Source organism: Oncorhynchus nerka, linkage group LG8 (genome assembly GCF_034236695.1).
Source record: "Oncorhynchus nerka isolate Pitt River linkage group LG8, Oner_Uvic_2.0, whole genome shotgun sequence".
Lineage (NCBI taxonomy): Eukaryota > Metazoa > Chordata > Actinopteri > Salmoniformes > Salmonidae > Oncorhynchus > Oncorhynchus nerka.
In genome coordinates this window covers 43,327,982-43,352,642 of record NC_088403.1, presented here as the reverse complement: position 1 = coordinate 43,352,642, position 24,661 = coordinate 43,327,982, and the positions used below count along the sequence as shown (strand labels likewise).

The window sequence follows — 24,661 nt, the reverse complement described above, 5'->3', positions numbered from 1 at the left end:
TATATGCTTCTGATAGGCTAATTGACATAATTTGAGTCAATTGGAGGTGTACCTGTATTTCAAGGCCTACCTTAAAACTCAGAAAATCAAAAGAAATCAGCCAAGATCTCAGAAAGAAATGGCAAGTCTGGTTCGTCCTTGGGAGCAATTACCAAACTCCCGAAGGCACCACGTTCATCTGTACAAACAATAGTACGCAAGTATAAACACCATGGGACCATGCAGCCGTCATAACGCTCAGGAAGAAAATGCGTTCTGTTTCCAAGAGATGAACGTACTTTGTGCGAAAAGTGCAAATCAATCCCAGAACAACAGCAAAGGACCTTGTAAAGATGCTGGAGGAAACATGTACAAAAGTATCTATATCCACAGTAAAACGAGTCCTATATCTGTCACGGTCTGAGTGTAGTGGGTGAGGAGTCAGGCGCAGGAAGCAGAGAGTTCAGGGGAGTGCTATTTTAATGCACAGAGAAACGGCAAACATAAGCCAACCCTCACGAAAACACAGGGCGTAAAGAACAAACAAATGCCCCAAACAGGGGGACTTAAACTGTCCAGAAAAAACCCCACAAAATGGGAAAACACAAAACCCATAGCCGTGCACACAAGTACACCAAACAGACGGTCACAATAATTAATCCCGCACAAGGAACCATGCGGGCCGGCTGACTAATAAAGCCTTACACTAACTACCTAACTCAAAACAGCTGCACTCAATAAACACATAAGGAGGGGGAGGAAATAATCAGTGGCAGCTAGTAGGCCGGCAACGACGACCGCCGAGCGCCACCAGAACGGGAAGGGGAGTGTCCTTCGGTCGGAGTCGTGACAATATCGACATAACCTGAAAGGCCGCTCAGCAAGGAAGAAGCCACTGCTCCAAAACCGCCATAAAAAAAGCCAGACTACGGTTTGTAACTGCACATGGGGACAAAGATTGTACTTTTGGAGAAATGTCCTCTGGTCTGATGAAACAAAAATAGAACTGTTTGGCCATAATGACCATTGTTATGTTTGGAGGAAAAAGGGGGAGGCTTACAAGCCAAAGAACACCTTCCCAACCGTGAAGCACGGGGATGGCAGCATCATGTTGTGGGGGTGCTTTGCTGCAGGAGGGACTGGTGCCCTTCACAAAATAGATGGCATCATGAGGGTGGAAATTTATGTGGATATATTGAAGCAACATCTCAAGACATCAGTCAAGAAGTTAAAGCTTGGTCACAAATGGGTCTTCCAAATGGACAATGACCCCAAGCATACTTCCAAAGTTGTGGCAAAATGGCTTAAGAACAACAAAGTCAAGGTATTGGAGTGGCCATCACAAAGCCCTGACCTCAATCACATAGAACATTTCTGGGCAGAACTGAAAAACGTGTTCGAGCAAGGAGGCCTACAAACCTGACTCAGTTACTCCAGCTCTGTCAGGAGGATTGGGCCAAAATTCACCCAACTTATTGTGGGAAGCTTGTGGAAGGCTACTCGAAACGTCTGACCCAAGTTAAACAATTTAAAGGCAATGCTACCAAATACTAATTGAGTCTATGCAAACTTCTGTTGGGAATGTGATGATAGAAATAAAAGCTGAAATAAATCATTCTCTCTACTATTATTTGGACATTTCACATTCCTAAAATAAAGTGGTGATCCTAACTGACCTAAGACAGGGAATTTGTACTAGGATTAAATGTCAGGAATTGTGAAAACTGAGTTTAAATGTATTTGGCTAAGGTGTATGTAAACTTCTGAATTCAACTGTATATATCCATTGTATAGCTGGAATAGAATGCTCGTATCCTTTACATTTGACTGTGATATGTGGTTGTCTCACCTAGATATCTTAAGATGAATGCACTAACATTAAGTCCCTCTGGTCACTCGAGTGGCGCATCAGACTAAGGCACTGCATCTCAGTGCTAATCATGTCACTACAGACCCTCGTTCAATTCCAGGCTGTATCACAACCGGCCGTTATTAGGAGTCCCATAGGGTGGCACACAATTGGACCAGCGTTGTCCGGGTTAGGGTCATTGTAAATAAGAATTTGTTCTTAACTGACTTGCCTACTTAAAAGAAGAAATAAGAACACTTGCTAAAGTGTTAAATGTAAATGTTTTAAATACAGATCTCATATTACTTCATTTAATTCAGTGAGGACTGCTGAGGGGAGGATGTCTCATACTAATGGCTGAAACGTAGCCAATGGAATGGCATCAAATACATGGAAACCACGTGTTTGATGTATTTGATACCATTCCACCTATGCCGTTCCGGCGATTACCATGAGCCCGTCCTCCCCAATTCAGGTGCCACCAACCTCCTGTAATTGAATTATTTAAAAAATGTATTGAAAAAAAATATTGATGTGACATTTGTACAGTTCTTTATAAAATAAAAAGTGAATTGTTACATTTGACTGTGTTAAACCTAGCAGCACTGCTTATTTCTCCAGGAGGGAGGCGGATATGTACTATTTTTTAAATATATTTGTTTATGTCTTTCTGAAATTTACATTTACATTACATTTAAGTCATTTAGCAGACGCTCTTATCCAGAGCGACTTACAAATTGGTGCATTCACCTTATGACATCCAGTGGAGCAGCCACTTTACAATAGTGCATCTAAATCTTTTAAGGGGGGGTGAGAGGGATTACTTTATCCTATCCTAGGTATTCCTTAAAGAGGTGGGGTTTCAGGTGTCTCCGGAAGGTGGTTAATTGACTCCGCTGTCCTGGCGTCGTGAGGGAGTTTGTTCCACCATTGGGGGGCCAGAGCAGCGAACAGTTTTGACTGGGCTGAGCGGGAACTGTACTTCCTCAGTGGTAGGGAGGCGAGCAGGCCAGAGGTGGATGAACGCAGTGCCCTTGTTTGGGTGTAGGGCCTGATCAGAGCCTGGAGGTACTGAGGTGCCGTTCCCCTCACAGCTCCATAGGCAAGCACCATGGTCTTGTAGCGGATGCAAGCTTCAACTGGAAGCCAGTGGAGAGAGCGGAGGAGCGGGGTGACGTGAGAGAACTTGGGAAGGTTGAACACCAGACGGGCTGCGGCGTTCTGGATGAGTTGTAGGGGTTTAATGGCACAGGCAGGGAGCCCAGCCAACAGCGAGTTGCAGTAATCAGACGGGAGATGACAAGTGCCTGGATTAGGAACTGCGCCGCTTCCTGTGTGAGGCAGGGTCGTACTCTGCGGATGTTGTAGAGCATGAACCTACAGGAACGGGCCACCGCCTTGATGTTAGTTGAGAACGACAGGGTGTTGTCCAGGATCACGCCAAGGTTCTTAGCGCTCTGGGAGGAGGACACAGTGGAGTTGTCAACCGTGATGGCGAGATCATGGAACGGGCAGTCCTTCCCGGGAGGAAGAGCAGCTCCGTCTTGCCGAGGTTCAGCTTGAGGTGGTGATCCGTCATCCACACTGATATGTCTGCCAGACATGCAGAGATGCGATTCGCCACCTGGTCATCAGAAGGGGAAAGGAGAAGATTAATTGTGTGTCGTCTGCATAGCAATGATAGGAGAGACCATGTGAGGTTATGACAGAGCCAAGTGACTTGGTGTATAGCGAGAATAGGAGAGGGCCTAGAACAGAGCCCTGGGGGACACCAGTGGTGAGAGCACGTGGTGAGGAGACGGATTCTCGCCACGCCACCTGGTAGGAGCGACCTGTCAGGTAGGACGCAATCCAAGCGTGGGCCGCGCCGGAGATGCCCAACTTGGAAAGGGTGGAGAGGAGGATCTGATGGTTCACAGTATCGAAGGCAGCCGATAGGTCTAGAAGGATGAGAGCAGAGGAGAGAGAGTTAGCTTTAGCAGTGCGGAGCGCCTCCGTGATACAGAGAAGAGCAGTCTCGGTTGAATGACTAGTCTTGAAACCTGACTGATTTGGATCAAGAAGGTCATTCTGAGAGAGATAGCGGGAGAGCTGGCCAAGGACGGCACGTTCAAGAGTTTTGGAGAGAAAAGAAAGAAGGGATACTGGTCTGTAGTTGTTGACATCGGAGGGATCGAGTGTAGGTTTTTTCAGAAGGGGTGCAACTCTTGCTCTCTTGAAGACGGAAGGGACGTAGCCAGCGGTCAGGGATGAGTTGATGAGCGAGGTGAGGTAAGGGAGAAGGTCTCCGGAAATGGTCTGGAGAAGAGAGGAGGGGATAGGGTCAAGCGGGCAGGTTGTTGGGCGGCCGGCCGTCACAAGACGCAAGATTTCATCTGGAGAGAGAGGGGAGAAAGAGGTCAGAGCACAGGGTAGGGCAGTGTGAGCAGAACCAGCGGTGTCGTTTGACTTAGCAAACGAGGATCGGATGTCGTCGACCTTCTTTTCAAAATGGTTGACGAAGTCATCTGCAGAGAGGGAGGAGGGGGAGGAGGATTCAGGAGGGAGGAGAAGGTTGCAAAGAGCTTCCTAGGGTTAGAGGCAGATGCTTGGAATTTAGAGTGGTAGAAAGTGGCTTTAGCAGCAGAGAGAGAAGAGGAAAATGTAGAGAGGAGGGAGTGAAAGGATGTCAGGTCCACAGGGAGGCGAGTTTTCCTCCATTTCCGCTCGGCTGCCCGGAGCCCTGTTCTGTGAGCTCGCAATGAGTCGTCGAGCCACGGAGCGGGAGGAGGACCGAGCCGGCCTGGAGGTTTGGGGACATAGAGAGTCAAAGGATGCAGAAAGGGAGGAGAGGAGGGTTGAGGAGGCAGAATCAGGAGATAGGTTGGAGAAGGTTTGAGCAGAGGGAAGAGATGATAGGATGGAAGAGGAGAGAGTAGCGGGGGAGAGAGAGCGAAGGTTGGGACGGCGCGATACCATCCGAGTAGGGGCAGTGTGGGAAGTGTTGGATGAGAGCGAGAGGAAAAGGATACAAGGTAGTGGTCGGAGACTTGGAGGGGAGTTGCAATGAGGTTAGTGGAAGAACAGCATCTAGTAAAGATGAGGTCGAGCGTATTGCCTGCCTTGTGAGTAGGGGGAAGGTGAGAGGAGAGGTCAAAAGAGGAGAGGAGTGGAAAGAAGGAGGCAGAGAGGAATGAGTCAAAGGTAGACGTGGGGAGGTTAAAGTCGCCCAGAACTGTGAGAGGTGAGCCGTCCTCAGGAAAGGAGCTTATCAAGGCATCAAGCTCATTGATGAACTCTCCGAGGAACCTGGAGGGCGATAAATGATAAGGATGTTAAGCTTGAAAGGGCTGGTAACTGTGACAGCATGGAATTCAAAGGAGGCGATAGACAGATGGGTAAGGGGAGAAAGAGAATGACCACTTGGGAGAGATGAGGATCCCGGTGCCACCACCCCCGCTGACCAGAAGCTCTCGGGGTGTGCGAGAACACGTGGGCGGACGAAGAGAGAGCAGTAGGAGTAGCGGTGTTATCTGTGGTGATCCATGTTTCCGTCAGTGCCAAGAAGTCGAGGACTGGAGGGAGGCATAGGCTGAGATGAACTCTGCCTTGTTGGCTGCAGATCGGCAGTTCCAGAGGCTACCGGAGACCTGGAACTCCACGTGGGTCGTGCGCGCTGGGACCACCAGATTAGGGTGGCGCGGCCACGCGGTGTGGAGCGTTTGTATGGTCTGTGCAGAGAGGAGAGAACAGGGATAGACAGACACATAGTTGACAGGCTACAGAAGAGGCTACGCTAATGCAAAGGAGATTGGAATGACAAGTGGACTACACGTCTCGAATGTTCAGAAAGTTGAGCTTACGTAGCAAGAATCTTATTGACTAAAATGATTAAAAATGATACAGTACTGCTGAAGTAGGCTAGCTGGCAGTGGCTGCGTTGTTGATTCGGGGGCTAGCTGGCTAGCTAGCAGTGTTGATTACGTTACGTTGCGTTAAAAGAACGACAATAGCTGGCTAGGTAACCTAGAAAATCGCTTTAGACTACACAATTATCTTTGATACAGAGACGGCTATGTAGCTAGCTATGTAGCTAGCTACGATCAAACAAATCAAACCGTTGTACTGTAATGAAATGAAAATGTGATACTACCTGTGGAGCGAGGCGGAATGCGACCGGGTTGTTGAGTTCTAATCGGTAGACGTTGGCTAGCTGTTGGCTAGCTAGCTGTGTCTCCTACGTTAAGGACGACAAATAGCTGGCTGCGTTGTTGATTCAGGGGCTAGCTGGCTAGCTAGCTAGCAGTGTTGATTACGTTACGTTGCGTTAAAAGAACGACAATAGCTGGCTAGGTAACCTAGAAAATCGCTCTAGACTACACAATTATCTACACAATTGAAACCATCGTGATTGTTTAAAATCTAATACATGTCTGTCATTGAACAACCCAATGCCATGATTAGATTAGATAGATAGATTAGCTAGAAAAAACACACCAATATCGTTCATACATTTATTAAACAATAAAAGCTCGTTTACCAACATTTCTGAAAATTGATATATAGCATTTTGGAAATAAACTTGACATTGTTTCCCTCCTTAAAGATGGTTCTTGAAATCCTGTGCGGAGAACATCTTAGTTGGCAATGGCAAGCCAGCATGTGACTTCCTCTACCAGTTTGGTAAGCAGTTCAGATTCCATCACTGTACAGATTTCTACACAGTAAATCAATGTAATCTAGTTCTGTAGTATTATTCATTGACTTCCCAGTCTCCCACCTGTAGGATAATTTCCTAGACATACCTTAGTTCTAAGGTCTCCTCCGTCTGGTCTCTTTCCCATAGAATTTGAATTATTGGGGGAATTCTAAACCCACTAGGGGGGGGGGGATTCTAAACCAACCCTAAAATTCTAATTCCATCCTTCCCTCTCTGTATCCTCCTCTCCCCATACTAGCCACAGGCTCCTGCATTGCCACTGTGGAGTATGACGCAGGAGGACCAGATGAGTTGAGCCTGGAGCAGGGTGATCACATCCTCATTGTGGGCCTGTTGGTGTCTTGCTTCGATTGGTTCACTGGCAGGCTGGAGAGGACAGGAGAGGTGGGACTGGTGATGACAACACTGGTCAAGCCAGCTGATGATACCCTTTGTGAGTAAGTGTATCTCCCTGAGTTCTATCAATCGATCATTCAATCAATCAGCCGATATCCTTTGTAAGTGTATCCTTCTGATGAGTTATATTTTGATGAACTGCGTCATGATGTTTCCCTGCAACTATGCAGCTCTATGATATCAGCCATTCTAGTGTATGCAGTAAATATACATAGACTTTGGACAATGCTTTCAGAGCCATGGTGAATTAGATGTTCAAACACATATAGAAGGTTCTCGCGTTCCTTTTAAAAAGTGTTATTATTCTACCTTTTTTTGCTTCATCAATCCCCTTTTAGGTCGGCGGACATATTCCTAGACCAAGAAGAAAGGTTATTTTTTAACCTGAAAGAAGAGCAGATCAAAGAAGAAACTATTGCCTTGCTGAAGAAAATCTCCCAGAATGATGTTGGATCCGTCTACAAACTTGGTGAGACAGAAATTGAGAAATGTGCAAGCGCATTTTGTTCGTGATGAACAGCTCACTACGACTGCCATACTGTGAAAAGACGGTCAGTTTTGATATTGATTCATGAATTATCCCTTTTATTCCAGATCTGATTGATCAACCAGATTCTCCAAAGGAACCAACTCAAAGTAGGCGTATTTATTGTTTGCTTTGTACAATTAGCACAGTCTGGACGGTTGGGTTTGAGTATTATATTGTTTTTCTTCTCAACATAAAACAATATTCAAATAATGAACTTATTCTGGCTCCACCCACATTTCCACCATATCATAAATAGTCATCTTCATCTAATGTCTTACAGGTGGTTCCCAAGGAAACATGGACGCTCACCAACAAGCAGAACTGAAGAGGAAGATAGAAGAGATTCTACAAGAAAGGAAGGAGAAAGTGCCTTGTGCGACTGTGATGACAAACGGAACTCTGGAGGACCACAGTGTGTCCTCTAAGACTACATTACCCAGTGGGCCTCACTTCACTGTCCACCCAGTAGAGGAAGGCACCATCACCAACCAAGAGAAACTCCTTCCTCTTCTATCCTTTCTGGGCGGCTCTGACTACAAGCCAGATTTTGGCACCCTCTACGGACAAACCCCAGAACTGCTCCTTGCCACTTTCAACGGCCACTCGGATGACATTGACGAATTGGTGGCATACTTAGGCATAGCCAGGGAAACAGCCAGGAAGAAGCGTCTCCATTGGTCGCAGAGCCGCCTCTGTTTGCTTTTGGGGAAACTCTGCGCGGGAAGTTCAAAATTCTCCCAAGCTCGAGTCTACTTCGAGGAGGCCCTCAGCATCCCTCGAGATGGATTCACGGACATGCTAATGCTAGCTAACATCTACGTAAACCTAGCTGTGATCTATCTCATGCAAAAAAACACAGAGAAGTACTTTGCTTTGTCAGAGCGGATTGCTGCATTGCTTATGGGTATCCCTGACTGTGTCTCTACTGTAGAAAAAGACTCTGAAGTTCTCAAGTTCATCCTGAAGAAAGCGGTTCTCGCTCATAACAAGATGGCTGAAGCACGTGCTTGTTTCCTTCTAGCAAAGCTCCACTGGAGGCGAGGCGAGGGGGCGGACGCTGTCCCGTTCTTGGAGAGACTTCTGGTTCTCTCGGCAGAGCCAGCAGGTGTCCGGAGCGTCAGGCCCAGCCACGGCTACCTGAGCCTGGGGAGACTGTACAGCCAGCTCTCCCTCCCCCATCTCTGTGTCAGCTCAGCCAGGAGAGCCACAATGCATCCGTCCGCTAGGCTAGCCGATTGTCTGAATGGAATGGGGCTAGTGCTGGAGAACACTGCCAGACTCTATGGGATCCGGAAGCAGGAAGACACCATTCCAGCTCAAGTGGCTCTGTATCTGAGCCGGTCGCTCTCTTTCACTGGGGAATTAGCTGGAGTCGGTGGCAATGGTGACCACACTCTAAGCCAGGCACTAACACTCTGTCTATCCCAACTGTTTCAGAAACACGGGAAACTAGGACGCGCGGTGCGCTCCATGCACACTCTCATAGACGATCATTGCGGGCCGTCATCATCATCGGGCGCCACTAGCAGCCCTGAACGCATCAGCGCCCTCGTGTGGCTAGCCTGGCTGCACATCTGTGACAGCCAACCGGAGGTATCACTAGATGTTCTAGACTCAGTGCTGGCCTCCATGCCAGAACACTGCACTACTCCACAGGAAGGTCTGATCTCGTTGCTGTTTTTCTTACGTTTATATCTGCTGTATGTTTGTACCCTGGCTGTTTGTCAAATTTCCCAATTGAAAAAATTAAGATTGATGAATTGAATCATTAAGGATTGGTCCACAACATGAGGGGTGTGGCCCTTCGATGCACGGGAGACCTGCGGAGGGCGGCTGAAAGCTACCAGGCGGCCATTTATGTGTGTGAGGAGTTTGAGGACAGGTAATGATCATTCTTGTGTGTTTTAAATTTGTACATTGTATCAAATAGATCATCCTTCACTGCTATTGATACTATATAATGTTTCCTTATTGTGAAATAAACCCTTCTCTCAGGGCCAACTGGGCGGTCGCGCAGGCTAACCTGGGGTTGCTGAGTCTGAAGGCTGGGGCTAAGGTAGGGTTGTAAATGTTTTGGTTTTGCAACTTCTTCTTGTCTTTTACATTCGACATGGTTTGTTTTACCATCGGGGAACACTTTGAAAATAAATGTTTTAATTGATGTTTTTTAGTGATATCCTCTAGGATCAAATCCACATCTTGCTAGATGTACACATAACAAAAATATAAACACAACATGTAAAGTGTTGGTCCTATGTTTCATGAGCTGAAATAAAAGATCCCAGAATTTTTCCTTTTCTAAGATAATCCATCCACCTGACAGGTGTGGCATATTAAGAAGCTTATTAAACAGCATGATCGTTACACAGGTGCACCTTGTGCTGGGGACATAAAAAGTGTACTGTAAAATTTGCATGGATGTTTCAAGTTTTGAGGCAGCGTACAATTGGCATGCTGACAGCAGGAATATCCACCAGAGCTTTTGCCAGAAAATTGAATGTAATTTTTTCTGCCATAAGCCAACTCCAACGTTGTTTTAGAGAACTTGGCAGTACCTCCAACCGGCCTCACAACCACAGACCACATTTATGGAGTTGTGTGGGTGAGTGGTTTTCTGATGTCAACGTTGTGAACAGAGTGCCCCGTGGTGGTGGGGTTATGGTGTGGGCAGGCAGGCAGGAAGGCAAAAGCTACAGACAACTAACACAACTGCATTTTATCGATGGCAATTTGAATGCACAGAGATACCATGACGAGATCCTGAGGACCATTGTCGTCCCATTCATCCACCGCCATCACCTCATGTTTCAGCATGATAATGCACGGCCCCATGTCACAAGGATCTGTACACGATTTCTGGAAGCTGAAAATGTCCCAGTTCTTCCATGGCCTGCATACTCACCAGACATGTCACCCATTGAGCATGTTTGGGATGCTCTGGATTGAGGTTTTACGACAGTGTTCCATTTCTCACCAATATCCAGAGCCATTGAAGAGGAGTGGGACAACATTCCATAGGCCAAAATCAACAGCCTGATCAACTCTATGCAAAGGAGATGCGTTGTGCTGAAGGAGGCAAATGGTGGTCACACCAGATACTGACTGGTATTCTGATCCATGCCCTAACTTTTTTATATAAAGGTATCTGTGACCAACAGATGCATATCTGTATTCCCAGTCATGTGATATATTAGGGCCGAATAAATGTATTTCAATTGATTGAATTCATTAAATGAACTGTAACTCAGTAAAATCTTTGAAATTGTGGCATGTTGCGTTCATATTTTTGTTCAGTATACAGTGGGGAGAACAAATATTTGATGCACTGCCGATTTTGCAGGTTTTCCTACTTACAAAGCATGTAGAGGTCTGTAATTTTTATCATAGGTACACTTCAACTGTAAGAGACGGATTCTAAAACAAACATCCAGAAAATCACATTGTATGATTTTTAAGTAATTCATTTGCATTTTATTGCATGACATAAGTATTTGTGATACATCAGAAAAGCAGAACTTAATATTTGGTACAGAAACCTTTGTTTGCAATTACAGAGATCATACGTTTCCTGTAGTTCTTGACCAGGTTTGCACACACTGCAGCAGGGATTTTGGCCCACTCCTCCATACAGAACTACTCCAGATCCTTCAGGTTTCGGGGCTGTCACTGGGCAATACAGACTTTCAGCTCCCTCCAAAGATTTTCTATTGGGGTCAGGTCTGGAGACTGGCTAGGCCACTCCAGGACCTTGAGATGCTTCGTACCCAGCCACTCCTTAGTTGGCCTGGCTGTGTGTTTCGGGTCGTTGTCATGCTGGAAGACCCAGCCACGACCCATATTCAATGCTCTTACTGAGAGAAGGAGGTTGTTGGCCAAGATCTCACGATACATGGCCCCATCCATCCTCCCCTCAGTATGGTGCAGTCGTCCTGTCCCCTTTGCAGAAAAACATCCCCAAAGAATGATGTTTCCACCTCCATGCTTCACGGTTGGGATGGTGTTCTTGGGGTAGTACTCATCCTTCTTCTTCCTCCAAACACGGCGAGTAGAGTTTAGACCAAAAAGCTATATTTTTGTCTCATCAGACCACATGACCTTCTCCCATTCCTCCTCTGGATCATCCAGATGGTCATTGGCAAACCTCAGACGGGCCTGGACATGCGCTGGCTTGAGCAGGGGGACCTTGGATGCGCTGCATGATTTTAATCCATGACGGCGTAGTGTGTTACTAATGGTTTTCTTTGAGACTGTGTTCCCACCTCTCTTCAGGTCATTGACCAGGTCCTGCCGTGTAGTTCTGGGCTGATCCCTCACCTTCCTCATGATCATTGATACCCCACGAGGTGAGATCCTGCATGGATCCCCAGACCGAGGGTGATTGACCGTCATCTTGAACTTCTTCCATTTTCTAATAATTGCGCCAACAGTTGTTGCCTTCTCACCAAGCTGCTTGCCTATTGTCCTGTAGCCCATCCCAGCCTTGTGCAGGTCTACAATTTCATCCCTGATGTCCTTACACAGCTCTCTGGTCTTGGCCATTGTGGAGAGGTTGGAGTCTGTTTGATTGAGTGTGTGGACAGGTCTTTTATACAGGTAACGAGTTCAAACAGGTGCAGTTAATACAGGTAATGAGTGGAGAACAGGAGGGATTCTTAAAGAAAAACTAACAGGTCTGTGAGAGCCGGAATTCGTACTGGTTGGTAGGTGATCAAATACTTATGTCATGTAATAAAATGCAAATGAATTACTTAAAAATAATACAATGTGATTTTCTGGATTTTTGTTTTAGATTCCGGCTCTCACAATTGAAGTGTACCTATGATCAAAATTACAGACCTCTACATGCTTTTTGAGTAGGAAAACCTGCAAAATCGACAGTGTATCAAATACTTGTTCTCCCCACTGTATATATTATTTCACCCAAAATAAAATTCAAGGGTCTGGCGGAGAGGCATCTCACGGAAGCCGTGGAGCTGTTCTCAGAGCTGGGTGGAGAGGAGCATGAGGTGAACTTTATAACAGTGCTGCTGGAGCTGGGACAACACTGTGTGAACCAGAGATTCCTGGAAAGAGGGAAGATCTACTTTGAGTGGGCTCTGCTGATGGCCATTAAGTCAAACCATTTAGACAGTAAGTGTTTTTACTGCTTACCTCCTTTTCTCAGTGTAAGTGTGTTACACATAGAAATGGTCAACTTACACACACACACACACACACACACACACACACACACACACACACACACACACACACACACACACACACACACACACACACACACACACACACACACACACACACACACACACACACACACACACACACACACGTGAAATGAATTCCACATACAAGATTCCTGATTCATCATTTCATCCCCAAATATGTTTTGAGTCCGTATCCATTAACCACTCAAGCTTAGCAGGCTAACAGTCCTGTGGCCTGCAGGAGAGGTTTGAATCACTTTTGGTCACATATACGCTGAGTGTACAAAACATTATGAACACCTGCTCTTTCCATGACATAGACTGACCAGGTGAATCCAAGTGAAAGCTATGATCCCTTATTGATGTCACTTGTTAAATGCTACGATGCTCAGAGATTCGTACTTTTAATTTGCGCTTTGTTTTACCCACATAATGTTTTACCACAAGGACAAGTTATAAGATAAATAACTGTTTCCCTGTTTGGAGGTGTTTGAAGGATCTGTGCCATTGCATTGAGAGCAGCCATTACACTTATAAACTCAGCAACAACAAAAAAGTCCTCTCACTGTCAACTGCATTTATTTTCAGCACTCTTAACATGTGTAAATACTTGTATGAACATAACAAGATTCAACAACTGAGACATAAACTGAACAAGTTCCACAGACATGTGACTAACAGAAATACAATAATGTGTCCCTGAACATAGGGGGTTCAAAATCAAAAGTAACAGTCAGTATCTGGTGTGGCCACCAGCTGCATTAAGTATTGCAGTGCATCTCCTACTCATGGACTGCACCGGATTTGCCAGTTATTGCTGTGAGATGTTACCCCGCTTTTCCACCAAGGCACATGCAAGTTCCCAGGCATTTATGGGGGGAATTGTCCTAGCCCTCACCCTCCGATCCAACAGGTCCCAGACGTGCTTAATGGGATTGAGAACCGGGCTCTTCGCTGGCCATAGCAGAACACCAACATTCCTGACCGTCCACCTCCAAATCGATCCCGCTCCAGAGTACAGGCCTCTGTGTAACGCTCATTCCTTTGACGATAAACGCAAATCCGACCATCCCCCCCCCCCCTGGTGAGACAAAACCGCGACTCGTCAGTGAAGAGCACTTTTTGCCAGTCCTGGCTGGTCCAGCGGCGGTGGGTTTGTGCCCATAGGCGACATTGTTGCCAGTGATGTCTGGTGAGGATCTGCCTTATAACAGGCCTACAAGCCCTCAGTCCAGGCTCTCTCAGCCTATTGCAGACAGTCTGAGCACTGATGAAGGGATTGTGCATTCCTGGTATAACTCGGGCAGTTGTTGTTGCCATCCTGTACCTGTCCCGCAGGTGTGATGTTTGGATGTACCTATCCTGCGCAGGTGTTGTTACATGTGGTCTGCCACTGCAAGGACGATCAGCTGTCCGTCCTGTCTTCCTGTAGTGCTGTTTTAGGTGTCTCACAGTACGGACATTGCAATTCATTGCCCTGGCCACATCTGCAGTCCTCATGCCTCCTTGCAGCATGCCTAAGACATCTTCACGCAGATGAGCAGGGACCCTGGGAATCTTTCTTTTTGTGTTTTTCAGAGTCCGTAGAAAGGCCTTTTTAGTGTCCTAAGTTTTCATAACTGTGACCTTAATTGCCTACCGTCTGTAAGCTGTTAGTGTCTTAACGACGTTCCACAGGTGCATGTTCATTAATTGTTTATGGTTCATTGAACAAGCATGGGAAACAGTGTTTAAACCCTTTACAATGAAGATCGTGAAGTTATTTGGATTTTTACTAATAATCTTTGAAAGACAGGGTCCTGAAAAAGGGACGTTTCTTTTTATGCTGAGTTTAGTTTCCATCCGGTAGAGGCGCAAATAGACGTTCAGGGATATTTCTGGCGTTTCAGAATCAGAGTTTACCAATTGATCTCTGAGATTTCTTCCCCGCGAGAATACATCCACGGGAGGGTCAGAAAACATATTACTGATACTGTCATCGGATCTTCGAATGTGCCAATGTTTGTGGACGATTCCCTTAATTTGTTCAGAGCATAGCGGGTAGGTAGAATGCTTTTTGCGAGACTGTCCTTGAAAAAGATAATGTATCGATTTGTTTTGAATTTCCCAGTGGCAGTATTAATCTGACCATTGCTGTTGAAATCTGATTTTTTGTGCAAATTCTTTTGATTTGACAGAATTGGCTTAAGGGGAAACTGTTTTTCAAGGGAAGCGGACAACTATCAGCCCTCAAAAAAATATCAAGGAAACTGATTTGTGTGTCAGATTGCATAGTAAATCTCAGGTGCTCAGAACAAGAGTTAAGAAAAGCATGGAATGCCTAGGGCTGTTGTGCATCACTCCACCATACAACAAAACAATCATCAATGTACCGTTTCCAAATAATATTGTTGGGCAAGATTTTTTTTTTGAGAGGTTGAAAATGTACTGTTTCTCCATGTAACCCACATACAAATTAGCATAGTTAGGTGCAATAGGGGATCCCATAGCAGTACCCTTCGTCTGAATAAAGAAATCATTGAGAAACATTAAGTAGTTGTGAGTACTACACTGCTCAAAAAAATAAAGGGAACACTAAAATAACACATCCTAGATCTGAATGAATGAAATATTCTTATTCAATACTTTTTTCTTTACATAGTTGAGTGTGCTGACAACAAAATCACACAAAAATGATCAATGGAAATTAAATTGATCAACCCATGGAGGTCTGGATTTGGAGTCACATTCAAAATTAAAGTGGAAAACCACACTACAGGCTGATCCAACTTTGATGTAATGTCCTTAAAACAAGTCAAAATGAGGCTCAGTAGTGTGTGTGGCCTCCACGTGCCTGTATGACCTCCCTACAACGCCTGGGCATGCTCCTGATGAGGTGGCGGATGGTCTCCTGAGGGATCTCCTCCCAGACCTGGACTAAAGCATCCGCCAACTCCTGGACAGTCTGTGGTGCAACGTGGCGTTGGTGGATGGAGCGAGACATGATGTCCCAGATGTGCTCAATTGGATTCAGGTCTGGGGAACGGGCGGGCCAGTCCATAGCATCAATGCCTTCCTCTTGCAGGAACTGCTGACACACTCCAGCCACATGAGGTCTAGCATTGACTTGCATTAGGAGGAATCCAGGGCCAACCGCATCAGCATATGTTCTCACAAGGGGTCTGAGGATCTCATCTCGGTACCTAATGGCAGTCAGGCTACCTCTGGCGAGCACATGGAGGGCTGTGCGGCCCCCCAAAGAAATGCCACCCCACACCATGACTGACCCACTGCCAAACCGGTCATGCTGGAGGATGTTGCAGGCAGAACGTTCTCCACGGCGTCTCCAGACTGTCACGTCTGTCACATGTGCTCAGTGTGAACCTGCGTTCATCTGTGAAGAGCACAGGGCGCCAGTGGTGAATTTGCCTATCTTGGTGTTCTCTGGCAAATGCCAAACGTCCTGCACGGTGTTGGGCTGTAAGCACAACCCCCACCTGTGGACGTCGGGCCCTCATACCACCCTCATGGAGTCTGTTTCTGACCGTTTGAGCAGACACATGCACATTTGTGGCCTGCTGGAGGTCATTTTTCAGGGCTCTGGCAGTGCTCCTCCTGATCCTCTTTGCACAAAGGCGGAGGTAGCGGTCCTGCTGCTGGGTTGTTGCCCTCTTACGGCCTCCTCCACGTCTCCTGATGTACTGGCCTTTCTCATGGTTAGCGCCTCCATGCTCTGGACACTACGCCGACAGAAACAGCAAACCTTCTTGCCACAGCTCGCATTGATGTTCCATCCTGGATGAGCTGCACTACCTGAGCCACTTGTGGGGGTTGTAGACTCCGTCTCATGCTACCACTAGAGTGAAAGCACAGCCAGCATTCAAAAGTGACCAAACATCAGCCAGGAAGCATAGGAACTGAGAAGTGGTCTATGGTCCCCACCTGCAGAACCACTCCTTTATTGGGGGTGTCTTGCTAATTGACTATAATTTCCACCTGTTGTCTATTCCATTTGCACAACAGCATGTGACATTTATTGTCAATCAGTGTTGCTTCCTAAGTGGACAATTTGATTTCACAGAAGTGTGATTGACTTGGAGTTACATTGTGTTGTTTAAGTGTTCCTTTAATTTTTTTGAGCAGTGTATTTCAGCCAATGTTGTAATGCATGCACTGGAATGTAGTTCATTCGGGTCACGTTGCAAAAAAAAATGTTCCATGGCTTCAATACCGCCCTCGTGTGGAATATTCGTGTATAACGACTCAACATCAAAAGTAACTGACAAAGTATTATCAGGGAGAGGATCAATATGTTCAATAATAGAGATCAAACTGCTGGTGTCCTTTACAAAGGAGGGGAGCTGTTCTGCGAGTGGTCTAATAAAATCAAATAAAAAATAAAAGTTGATAAAGGGGCCGTTACTGAGTCAATGTCCTCTACAATAGGGCGCCCTGGAGGTTTTGTAACATTCTTGTGTAATTCCGGCAAATTATAGGGTGTTGAATAAGCCAAAAAGTTGTGTTCTTTTTTTGTGATTTGACCAGAACTTAATTATCCAAGCATTGGAGTCAACATGGGCCAGCATCCCTGTGGAACACTTTCCACACCTTGTAGAATCCATGCACAGACAAACTGAGGCTGTTCTGAGGGCAAAAGGGGGTGCAACTCAATAGTAGGAAGGTATTCCTAATGTTTTGTACACTCCGTGTATATACTGTTATGTTTGCTATGTTGTCCTGACTCTATCCATCCATGTTATGTGTGTCTCAGGTCAGTTAAGTGCGACGCGGCGTCTGTGCCACCTGTACGGAGCTGTATGTTCTGACGAAGCTCAGTGCATAATCTACAACGAACATCAGCTTGCCATACTGGCGACCCGGGGAGACAGGGGACAGGAGGGGGAGGTGCTGGAGACCATCAGCCAGCTATACCTCAGTCTGGGGACAGAGAGGTGTGTGTGAGATGTGTGTATGTCTGTCTGTCTCTAGTTGGCAGCAAATTCTAACATTTCTGCCCCTTCCTTTCTATCTCCGTGTCCAGGGCTAGGCGGTCGGCTCTGGACTACACCAAGCATAGCCTGGGTATCTTTATCGACCTGGGCCGGAAGGAAAAGGAGGCATATGCCTGGCTGCAGGCTGGGAAGATATACCAAATGCTGGGCCAAACCGAACTGGTGGACCTCTATGTACAGGTCAGAACCTATTCTACTGTATTTTATTCTATTATACAGAGCACAGCATTGACTCAGAGTTACATTGACTTATTGATTCTTGTATTCCTCGCAGGTGGCCCAAGATGTGGGCCTGAGTACAGGAGACACACACTTTATCCTACAGCTGCTGGAGGCAGCAGGGGATGTCTTCTTCAACCTCAACCAGGAGAGAGAGAAGGCTGTCTGCTTCTATAGGGTACACACACATGCTGCTTATATGGGGTAGGACAGAGGGTGTGTGGCGTGCATGCATGCATGCATCCATGCATGTGTATGTCTACATGTGTGTGTGTGACATAATGTCTTTGTGTGTGTACATGTACAGTACCAGTCAAAAGTTTGGACACACCTACTCATTCCAGGGTTTTTCTTTATTTTTACTATTTTCTACATTGCAGGATAATAGTGAAGACATCAAAACTATGAAATAACACATGGAATCATGTAGTAACCAAGAAAGTGTTAAACAAATCAAAATAGATTTTATATTTGAGACTCTTCAAAGGAGCCACCCTTTGCATTAATGACAGCTTTGCACACTCTTGGAATTCTCTCAACCAGCTTCATGAGGAATGCTTTTCCAACATACATATCTCAACGTAGTTCTGATGTCTTCACTATTATTCTACAATGTAGAAAATAGTACAAATAAAGAAAAACCCTTGAATGAGTGGGTGTGTCCAAACTTTTGACTGGTACTGTAGGTGATCTCACCTGTGTGTGTATCCATGTGGGCCTCCAGGACCGTGCCCTGCCCATCGCTGTGAGGACCAGCAGTACAGAGGCCAGACTAAGGCTGTCTAACAAGCTGGTGGAGCTGCTACTGCAACTGAAGCTGTATGGAGAGGCCGTGGAGTACGCCCAGGCCGCCCTGGACATCAGTGTTACATTGGGTAGGACACAACAGAGCCAGTGTATTCTAGCTATGGCCACCAGATGTCAGACTTAACTTAGCCCAGACCTAGGTTGAATCCCAAATCACCCCTTTCTCCTTCCCCTAGCCCCTCCACCCTCCATTTGCGAGTTGACACACGCCTCCGCCATATGCACAAGTGTCCCAAAGCTGAGGGTGTGAAAATTATGGAGGATGTAGGGCCTAATTAGTCCAGAAATAGCGCCATGCCTTATGGGATTCCACTATTTTTGAGTTTATCGCAATTTCGCACAAAAGAATGGAGAGGCGTGTCTAATTATATACCTTGTGTATTTTTGTATGTCTGGTTTCGACACTTGACACATACAAGATGAAATACCTCCCAAATTAAATGTTTAACTGTTACTGAGGTTTATATCTTGTAAAATGACAGGGGGGTTTGTTCATTTGAATTTCATGCTTGTTTTATTATTCAAAAATTGGAACATAAATTGCATCATTCAAGTAATGAGTGTGTCCCAAAGTTGTTGGGTTTATTGTTCCCTCTTGCCCCTTTCTGGAAGTCAACCTCAGTTTTGTCAACAACACGTGACAACGGATGACCCTCTGAGCGAGTTGGTAGGGTCGAGGGAGTAGTGTGAGATTCTTACTTGTATTTCACTAGAGAAATTTGCATTTACAATTAGCAGATCCTCTTATCCACAGCAACCTACATGAATGAATTCAATTAAGTTTGGTAGAATAAAACGGAAAAATAGCCATTATCAGCAGGGAAGAAGAAACAAGTGCAAACGCCATAGCCTGGTTATAGCTCATTTATTAAAGAAATACTAATGAAATGATGGTTGTCTATTTTGAAATAGGAAATCGTCTAAATGAGCGCGTGGCCTTCCACCGGCTGGCCACCCTGTACCACTGTCTGGGTCAGTTTGAACTGGCTGAACACTACTACCTGAAGACCCTCTCCCTCTGCCCCACGCCCCTGGAGTTTGATGAGGAAACCCTGTACTACGTACGAGTCTATCAGACGCTAGGGGACATTATCTTCTATGACCTGAAGGTAAAATAATCTGAAAACAATGGAAGTTATACATGGACAGTTTTTTTGCATTTTAGGTTTGAAATACACTATTGAAAATAAATGCAAATGGTTTTGATTTTAAATCTGATGGTTGACAAGAGTACATGAGAGTTGTTGAAGTCAATTCCACCTTAAGTTACAGTCAATACAGGATTTGAATTGCACTCCTTTGGAGTAATTCCATGTCATGATGGAGTTGACCCCAACCCTGAAAAACATAGAGGATCCAAGAAGATGCATGAATTTGCATTTCATTGTGTTCCTATTCTCCCACTCATAAAAGTGCTTGACTCACATGGACCCGAAACAGCATTAACGATTCCTCCACTGACCCCATCCAATCTCACCGCTAAACCCTGACCCATAACCTTTCACCTTTGACCTTTAGGACCCCTACGATGCCGCGGGGTACTACCACCTGGCGCTGGCAGCAGCCATGGACCTCGGCAACAAGAAGTCCCAGCTCCAGCTCTGCACACGATTGGCTACGATCTACCACAACTTTCTGGTTGACCGGGAGCTCTCACTCTTCTTCTACCAGAAAGCGCGAGCGTTCGCCTCAGACCTCAATGTACGCCGCATCAACCTCTCGCCCGACCAGAACTTCAGTAGTATGTCACAGTACAAGTCCAATACGGTTAGCACTCAGGAACCAACAATTAAGTAACCACCAAACCACCATCTTGGTTTGGAGTTTGGCAGAAGAATGGAGAGTTTAAGGTATCAGAGGAAATTGTGCCAAGTGGATGTCGTATGTTGGGTTTGAAGTAGTGTATATATGTAATTTGAGATTTTTAAACTGTTGAGATGTGTTGATGTGATTTTGCCCATTAGGGTTCTGTGCCGTACTGAACAATTTCACTTATAGAATCATATATCAATATCTAGAATTGTCTTCAGTTGAAGACCTGAAATTAGATGGAGTCATGGTAAAAGTAATGAATCATGAAAGACATACAGTACCAGTCAAATGTTTGGACACCCTTACTCATTCAAGGGTTTTTCTTTATTTTTACTATATTATACATTGTGGAATAATAGTGAAGACATCAGAACTATGAAATAACACATATGGAATCATGTAGTAACCAAAAAAGTGTTAAACAAATCAAAATATATTTTAGATTCTTTAAAGTAGCCACCATTTGCCTTGATGACAGCTTTACACACTCTCAACCAGCTTCACCTGGAATGATTTTTCTTGAAGGAGTTCCAACATATACTGAGCACTTGTTGGCTGCTTTTCCTTCACTCTGCAGTCCAACTCATCCCAAACAATCTCAATTGGGTTGATGTCGGGTGATTGTGGTGGCCAGGTCATCTGATGCAGCACTCCATCAATCTCCTTGGTCAAATAGCCCTTACACAGCCTGGAGGTGTGTTGTATCATTGTCCTGTTGAAAAACAAATTATAGTCCCACTAAGCGCAAACCAGATGGGTTGGCGTATTGCTGCAGAATGCTGTGGTAGCCATGCTGGTTAAGTGTGCCTTGAATTCTAAATACATCATGACAGTGTCACCAGAAAAACATCTCCACACCATCACACCTTCTCCTCCATGCTTCACGGTGGGAGCCACACATATGGAGATCATCCGTTCACCTACTCTGCGTCTCACAAAGACACGGCAGTTCGAACCAAAAATGAGACCAAAGGACAGATTTCTACCGGTCTAATGTCCATTGCTCGTGTTTCTTGGCCCAAGCAGTATTCTCCTTATTGGTGTGTCCTTTAGTAGTGGTTTCTTTTGCAGCAATTCGACCATGAAGGCCTGATTCGCGCAGTCTTCTCTGTACAGTTGATGTTGAGAACTCGGGCTGTTTGGGCTGCAATTTCTGAGGATGATAACTCTAATGAACATATCTTCTGCAGCAGAGGTAACTCAAGGTTTTCCTTTCCTGTGGTGGTCCTCTTGGGAGCCAGTTTCTGCCATGCATAGTCCCATGATATGTTGGCTATCAACAACAAGGCAACTCCTATGACTAATTGGGAATGGGACGCAAGCGTAGGATTGATCACCCTGTCGCTGGCCGCCTTTGGGGAGGGTGTATAGTGTGAAAGGCCGAAACACCCTAGGAACCAAAGGTACACTACTGACGATGCGCTCCCCAAATTTCACCACGCTCACTGTTAATTAACTCTTGGAAGTGCTTGCACAAAGGATAGTAACATCTCATCCTGTGTTCTTGGAATCTATAGCGCTTGATGGTTTTTGTGACTACACTTGAAGAAACTTTCAAAGTACTTGAAATGTTCCATATTGACTGACCTTCATGTCTTAAAGTAATGATGGAGTGTCATAACATGGACTTGGTATTTTACCAAATAGGGCTATCTTCTGTATACCACCTCTACCTTGTCACAGCACAACTGATGGGCTCAAACGCATTAAGAAGGAAAGAAATTCCACAAATTAACTTTTTACAAGGCACACCTGTTAATTGAAATGCATTCCAGGTGACTACCTCGTGAAGCTGTTTGAGAGAATGCCAAGAGTGTGCAAAGCTGTCATCAAGGCAAAGGGTGGCTACTTTGAAGAATCTCAAATATAAAATATATTTTGATTTGTTTAACACTTTTTTGGTTACTACATGATTCCATATGGGCTATTTCATAGTTTTGATGTCTTCACTATTATTCTGTAATGTAGAAAATAGTAAAAAATAAAGAAAAACCCTTTAATGAGAAGGTGTGTCCAAACTTTTGACTGGTACTGTATATGTAATAAAAGTAATATAAGAGAAGATAACGGGAGTATGGAGGTCCAGTTGTTAAAGGTTATAGTGGCGTGAATGTCTTTGTGAGAGTAAAAACGATATGGACTGCACACCTGGAACCCTATCCACAAATAGTGCTAAAAATTTGAGCAGTGGTGAGGGTGCTTCGGTAAATACAAGCCAGATGGAACGCTTCTCTGGCTTCTCCAGATGGTGTAGAAAATAAGAAAGAAAGACATGGAGAGGGAGAGATAGATGGAGAGGGGGGGGGAGAAAGAGACCGTAATCTGTCAGTAAACTCACTTCAAAGACACACTTCAAAGACCTCAAATTGACAACATGCTGAATTGGAATTATGTAAACAAAATATGCCTTGAAAACATGACTACTAAAATGTGGTTACAGGCAAAGAGAAAGAACAATGCTGCGTCTTTCTTTTCTGTCTTGTGTGGCATATTCAGTACAGCTATATCACAACTTCAGCAAAATCCCATATTTTAATCCTAAAAATAACACATCTAAAGTATGCTTAGGAATCTTAAAAATATCACCAAGCACTGCTTCCCCCATTCAGGGGCTTCAAACGAATCACCTTTCGGCGAAATTCGCCGTGTTGAATCCAAAATAGGTGACCAAGCAGTGCGTCTCCTGGCCTGAAGGGTATCGAAGAGGTAGGTGAGAAACCTGACCATGGAGACCGGGGTGAGAAGGTGATGAAGCATACTTCATGAGCAGTAACTGAAAAACAACTGGCATTTGGAAAGTTTGAGGTGAGGGAGAAAGTGTGGTGGAACAAGTATTGTTAGACTTGTTAAGTATCATGCTAGCGTTAGCTGGATCGAATGATCCTTTAGCAAGCCAGAGAAATGTTGAGCAACATTAGCCAATTTAACTGATCAAATAATTGATGTTATGGTGTGTAGAGAAATGCTATTTCTTATGCAGGTGACCAACCTATTGCTAATACATGGCTACAACTCACAGTAAAGCCTGTGGGGTCCCCTACAGGATAGCTCCTGCATTACACACTTACTGCCAAACTAGCGCACACACATAATCTCCTCTCTAGCCGAACATTGTGTGCCCGAAGAGGATTCCACGATGACGGACAGACAACTGAGCCAATGGCGGAAGACTACAGACTACACCCAGCCTGAACCAATCCAAAGATCCGATCTTCTAGAATCAACCTACTTTCTGTGCCATATATTAGGGCTGTGCTGATTGTTAACGGCCTCTTTTCCTGCTGTTCTGTGCGAGCTAACGGGAGAGCCGTAATTACGCTGTACTAGATATCCTCACTCTGAATAAACTGTCGCTTGTCATACAATTTACCACTTTGTCTGAATCGATCCTTGACCGGCTCACCCATCTACATATCTAATTACTAACAGAACTTGGTAGCAGAGGATGGTTAACTAACGGTCCAGTCGAAGTGAGCTGATTGGGTGTGAGAGAGGGGGTGAGCGGGTGAAAGGACGATTCAAGGAGGACGGGTGAAGATTTTTCGGTGGGTGGACAACAATTCTGCTCAACTCGGGAAATTGATCTAAAGGTGCACCATAAATAAGGTAAGCAAAACCTGTTAAATCAAACTTTGCATATTGTCGTATAGTCTGTCTAAATTTTGATCAGTATTTCCGAGTAAGTATGAATTCTTGTGTAAATTTATAATTTGCTGACGAGTCGAAAGAACAGTGAAGTGAATATATGTAGTAACAAACCGGCGACGGACGGTGTGATATAAATCATTGATGAGATGTCAGTAAGGGGATAGTTAACCTGTTGCCTCTACTTGGGACGCTTGCGTCCCAACTAGAGCTCTGGAAATGCAAATGCGCTACGCTAAATGCTAATAGTATTAGTTAAAACTCAAAAGTTCATTAAAATACACATGCAGGGTATCAAATTAAAGCTACACTCGTTGTGAATCCAGGCAACAAGTCCGATTTTTAAAATGCTTTTCGGCGACAGCATGAGAAGCTATTATCTGATAGCATGCACCAATACACTACAACAGAAAAGCACAGCAGGGGACGTAAACAAAATAATTAGCATTTCGGCGTTACACAAACCGCACAATAAAATAGAAAACAGTCATTACCTTTCACCATCTTCTTTGTTGGCACTCCTAGATGTCC

The 24,661-nt window shown here is 45.1% G+C and overlaps 1 protein-coding gene across 1 annotated transcript in view; it reads left to right on the top strand.

Moving 5' to 3' along the window:
• LOC115133337 (SH3 domain and tetratricopeptide repeat-containing protein 1) overlaps positions 1–20,850 on the top strand; it is a 29,611-nt gene extending 8,761 nt beyond the window's left edge. The window contains exons 7-20 of the mRNA XM_029666460.2: positions 6,414–6,490; positions 6,766–6,964; positions 7,262–7,392; positions 7,518–7,559; positions 7,733–9,112; positions 9,226–9,334; positions 9,448–9,508; positions 12,390–12,582; positions 17,407–17,587; positions 17,677–17,827; positions 17,922–18,044; positions 18,591–18,741; positions 19,586–19,782; positions 20,192–20,850. Coding sequence (XP_029522320.1) covers positions 6,414–6,490; positions 6,766–6,964; positions 7,262–7,392; positions 7,518–7,559; positions 7,733–9,112; positions 9,226–9,334; positions 9,448–9,508; positions 12,390–12,582; positions 17,407–17,587; positions 17,677–17,827; positions 17,922–18,044; positions 18,591–18,741; positions 19,586–19,782; positions 20,192–20,470 — 3,274 coding nt within the window. The 3' untranslated portion in view covers positions 20,471–20,850. The remainder of the gene's footprint in view (positions 1–6,413; positions 6,491–6,765; positions 6,965–7,261; positions 7,393–7,517; positions 7,560–7,732; positions 9,113–9,225; positions 9,335–9,447; positions 9,509–12,389; positions 12,583–17,406; positions 17,588–17,676; positions 17,828–17,921; positions 18,045–18,590; positions 18,742–19,585; positions 19,783–20,191) is intronic.
• Positions 20,851–24,661: the final 3,811 nt, after the last annotated feature.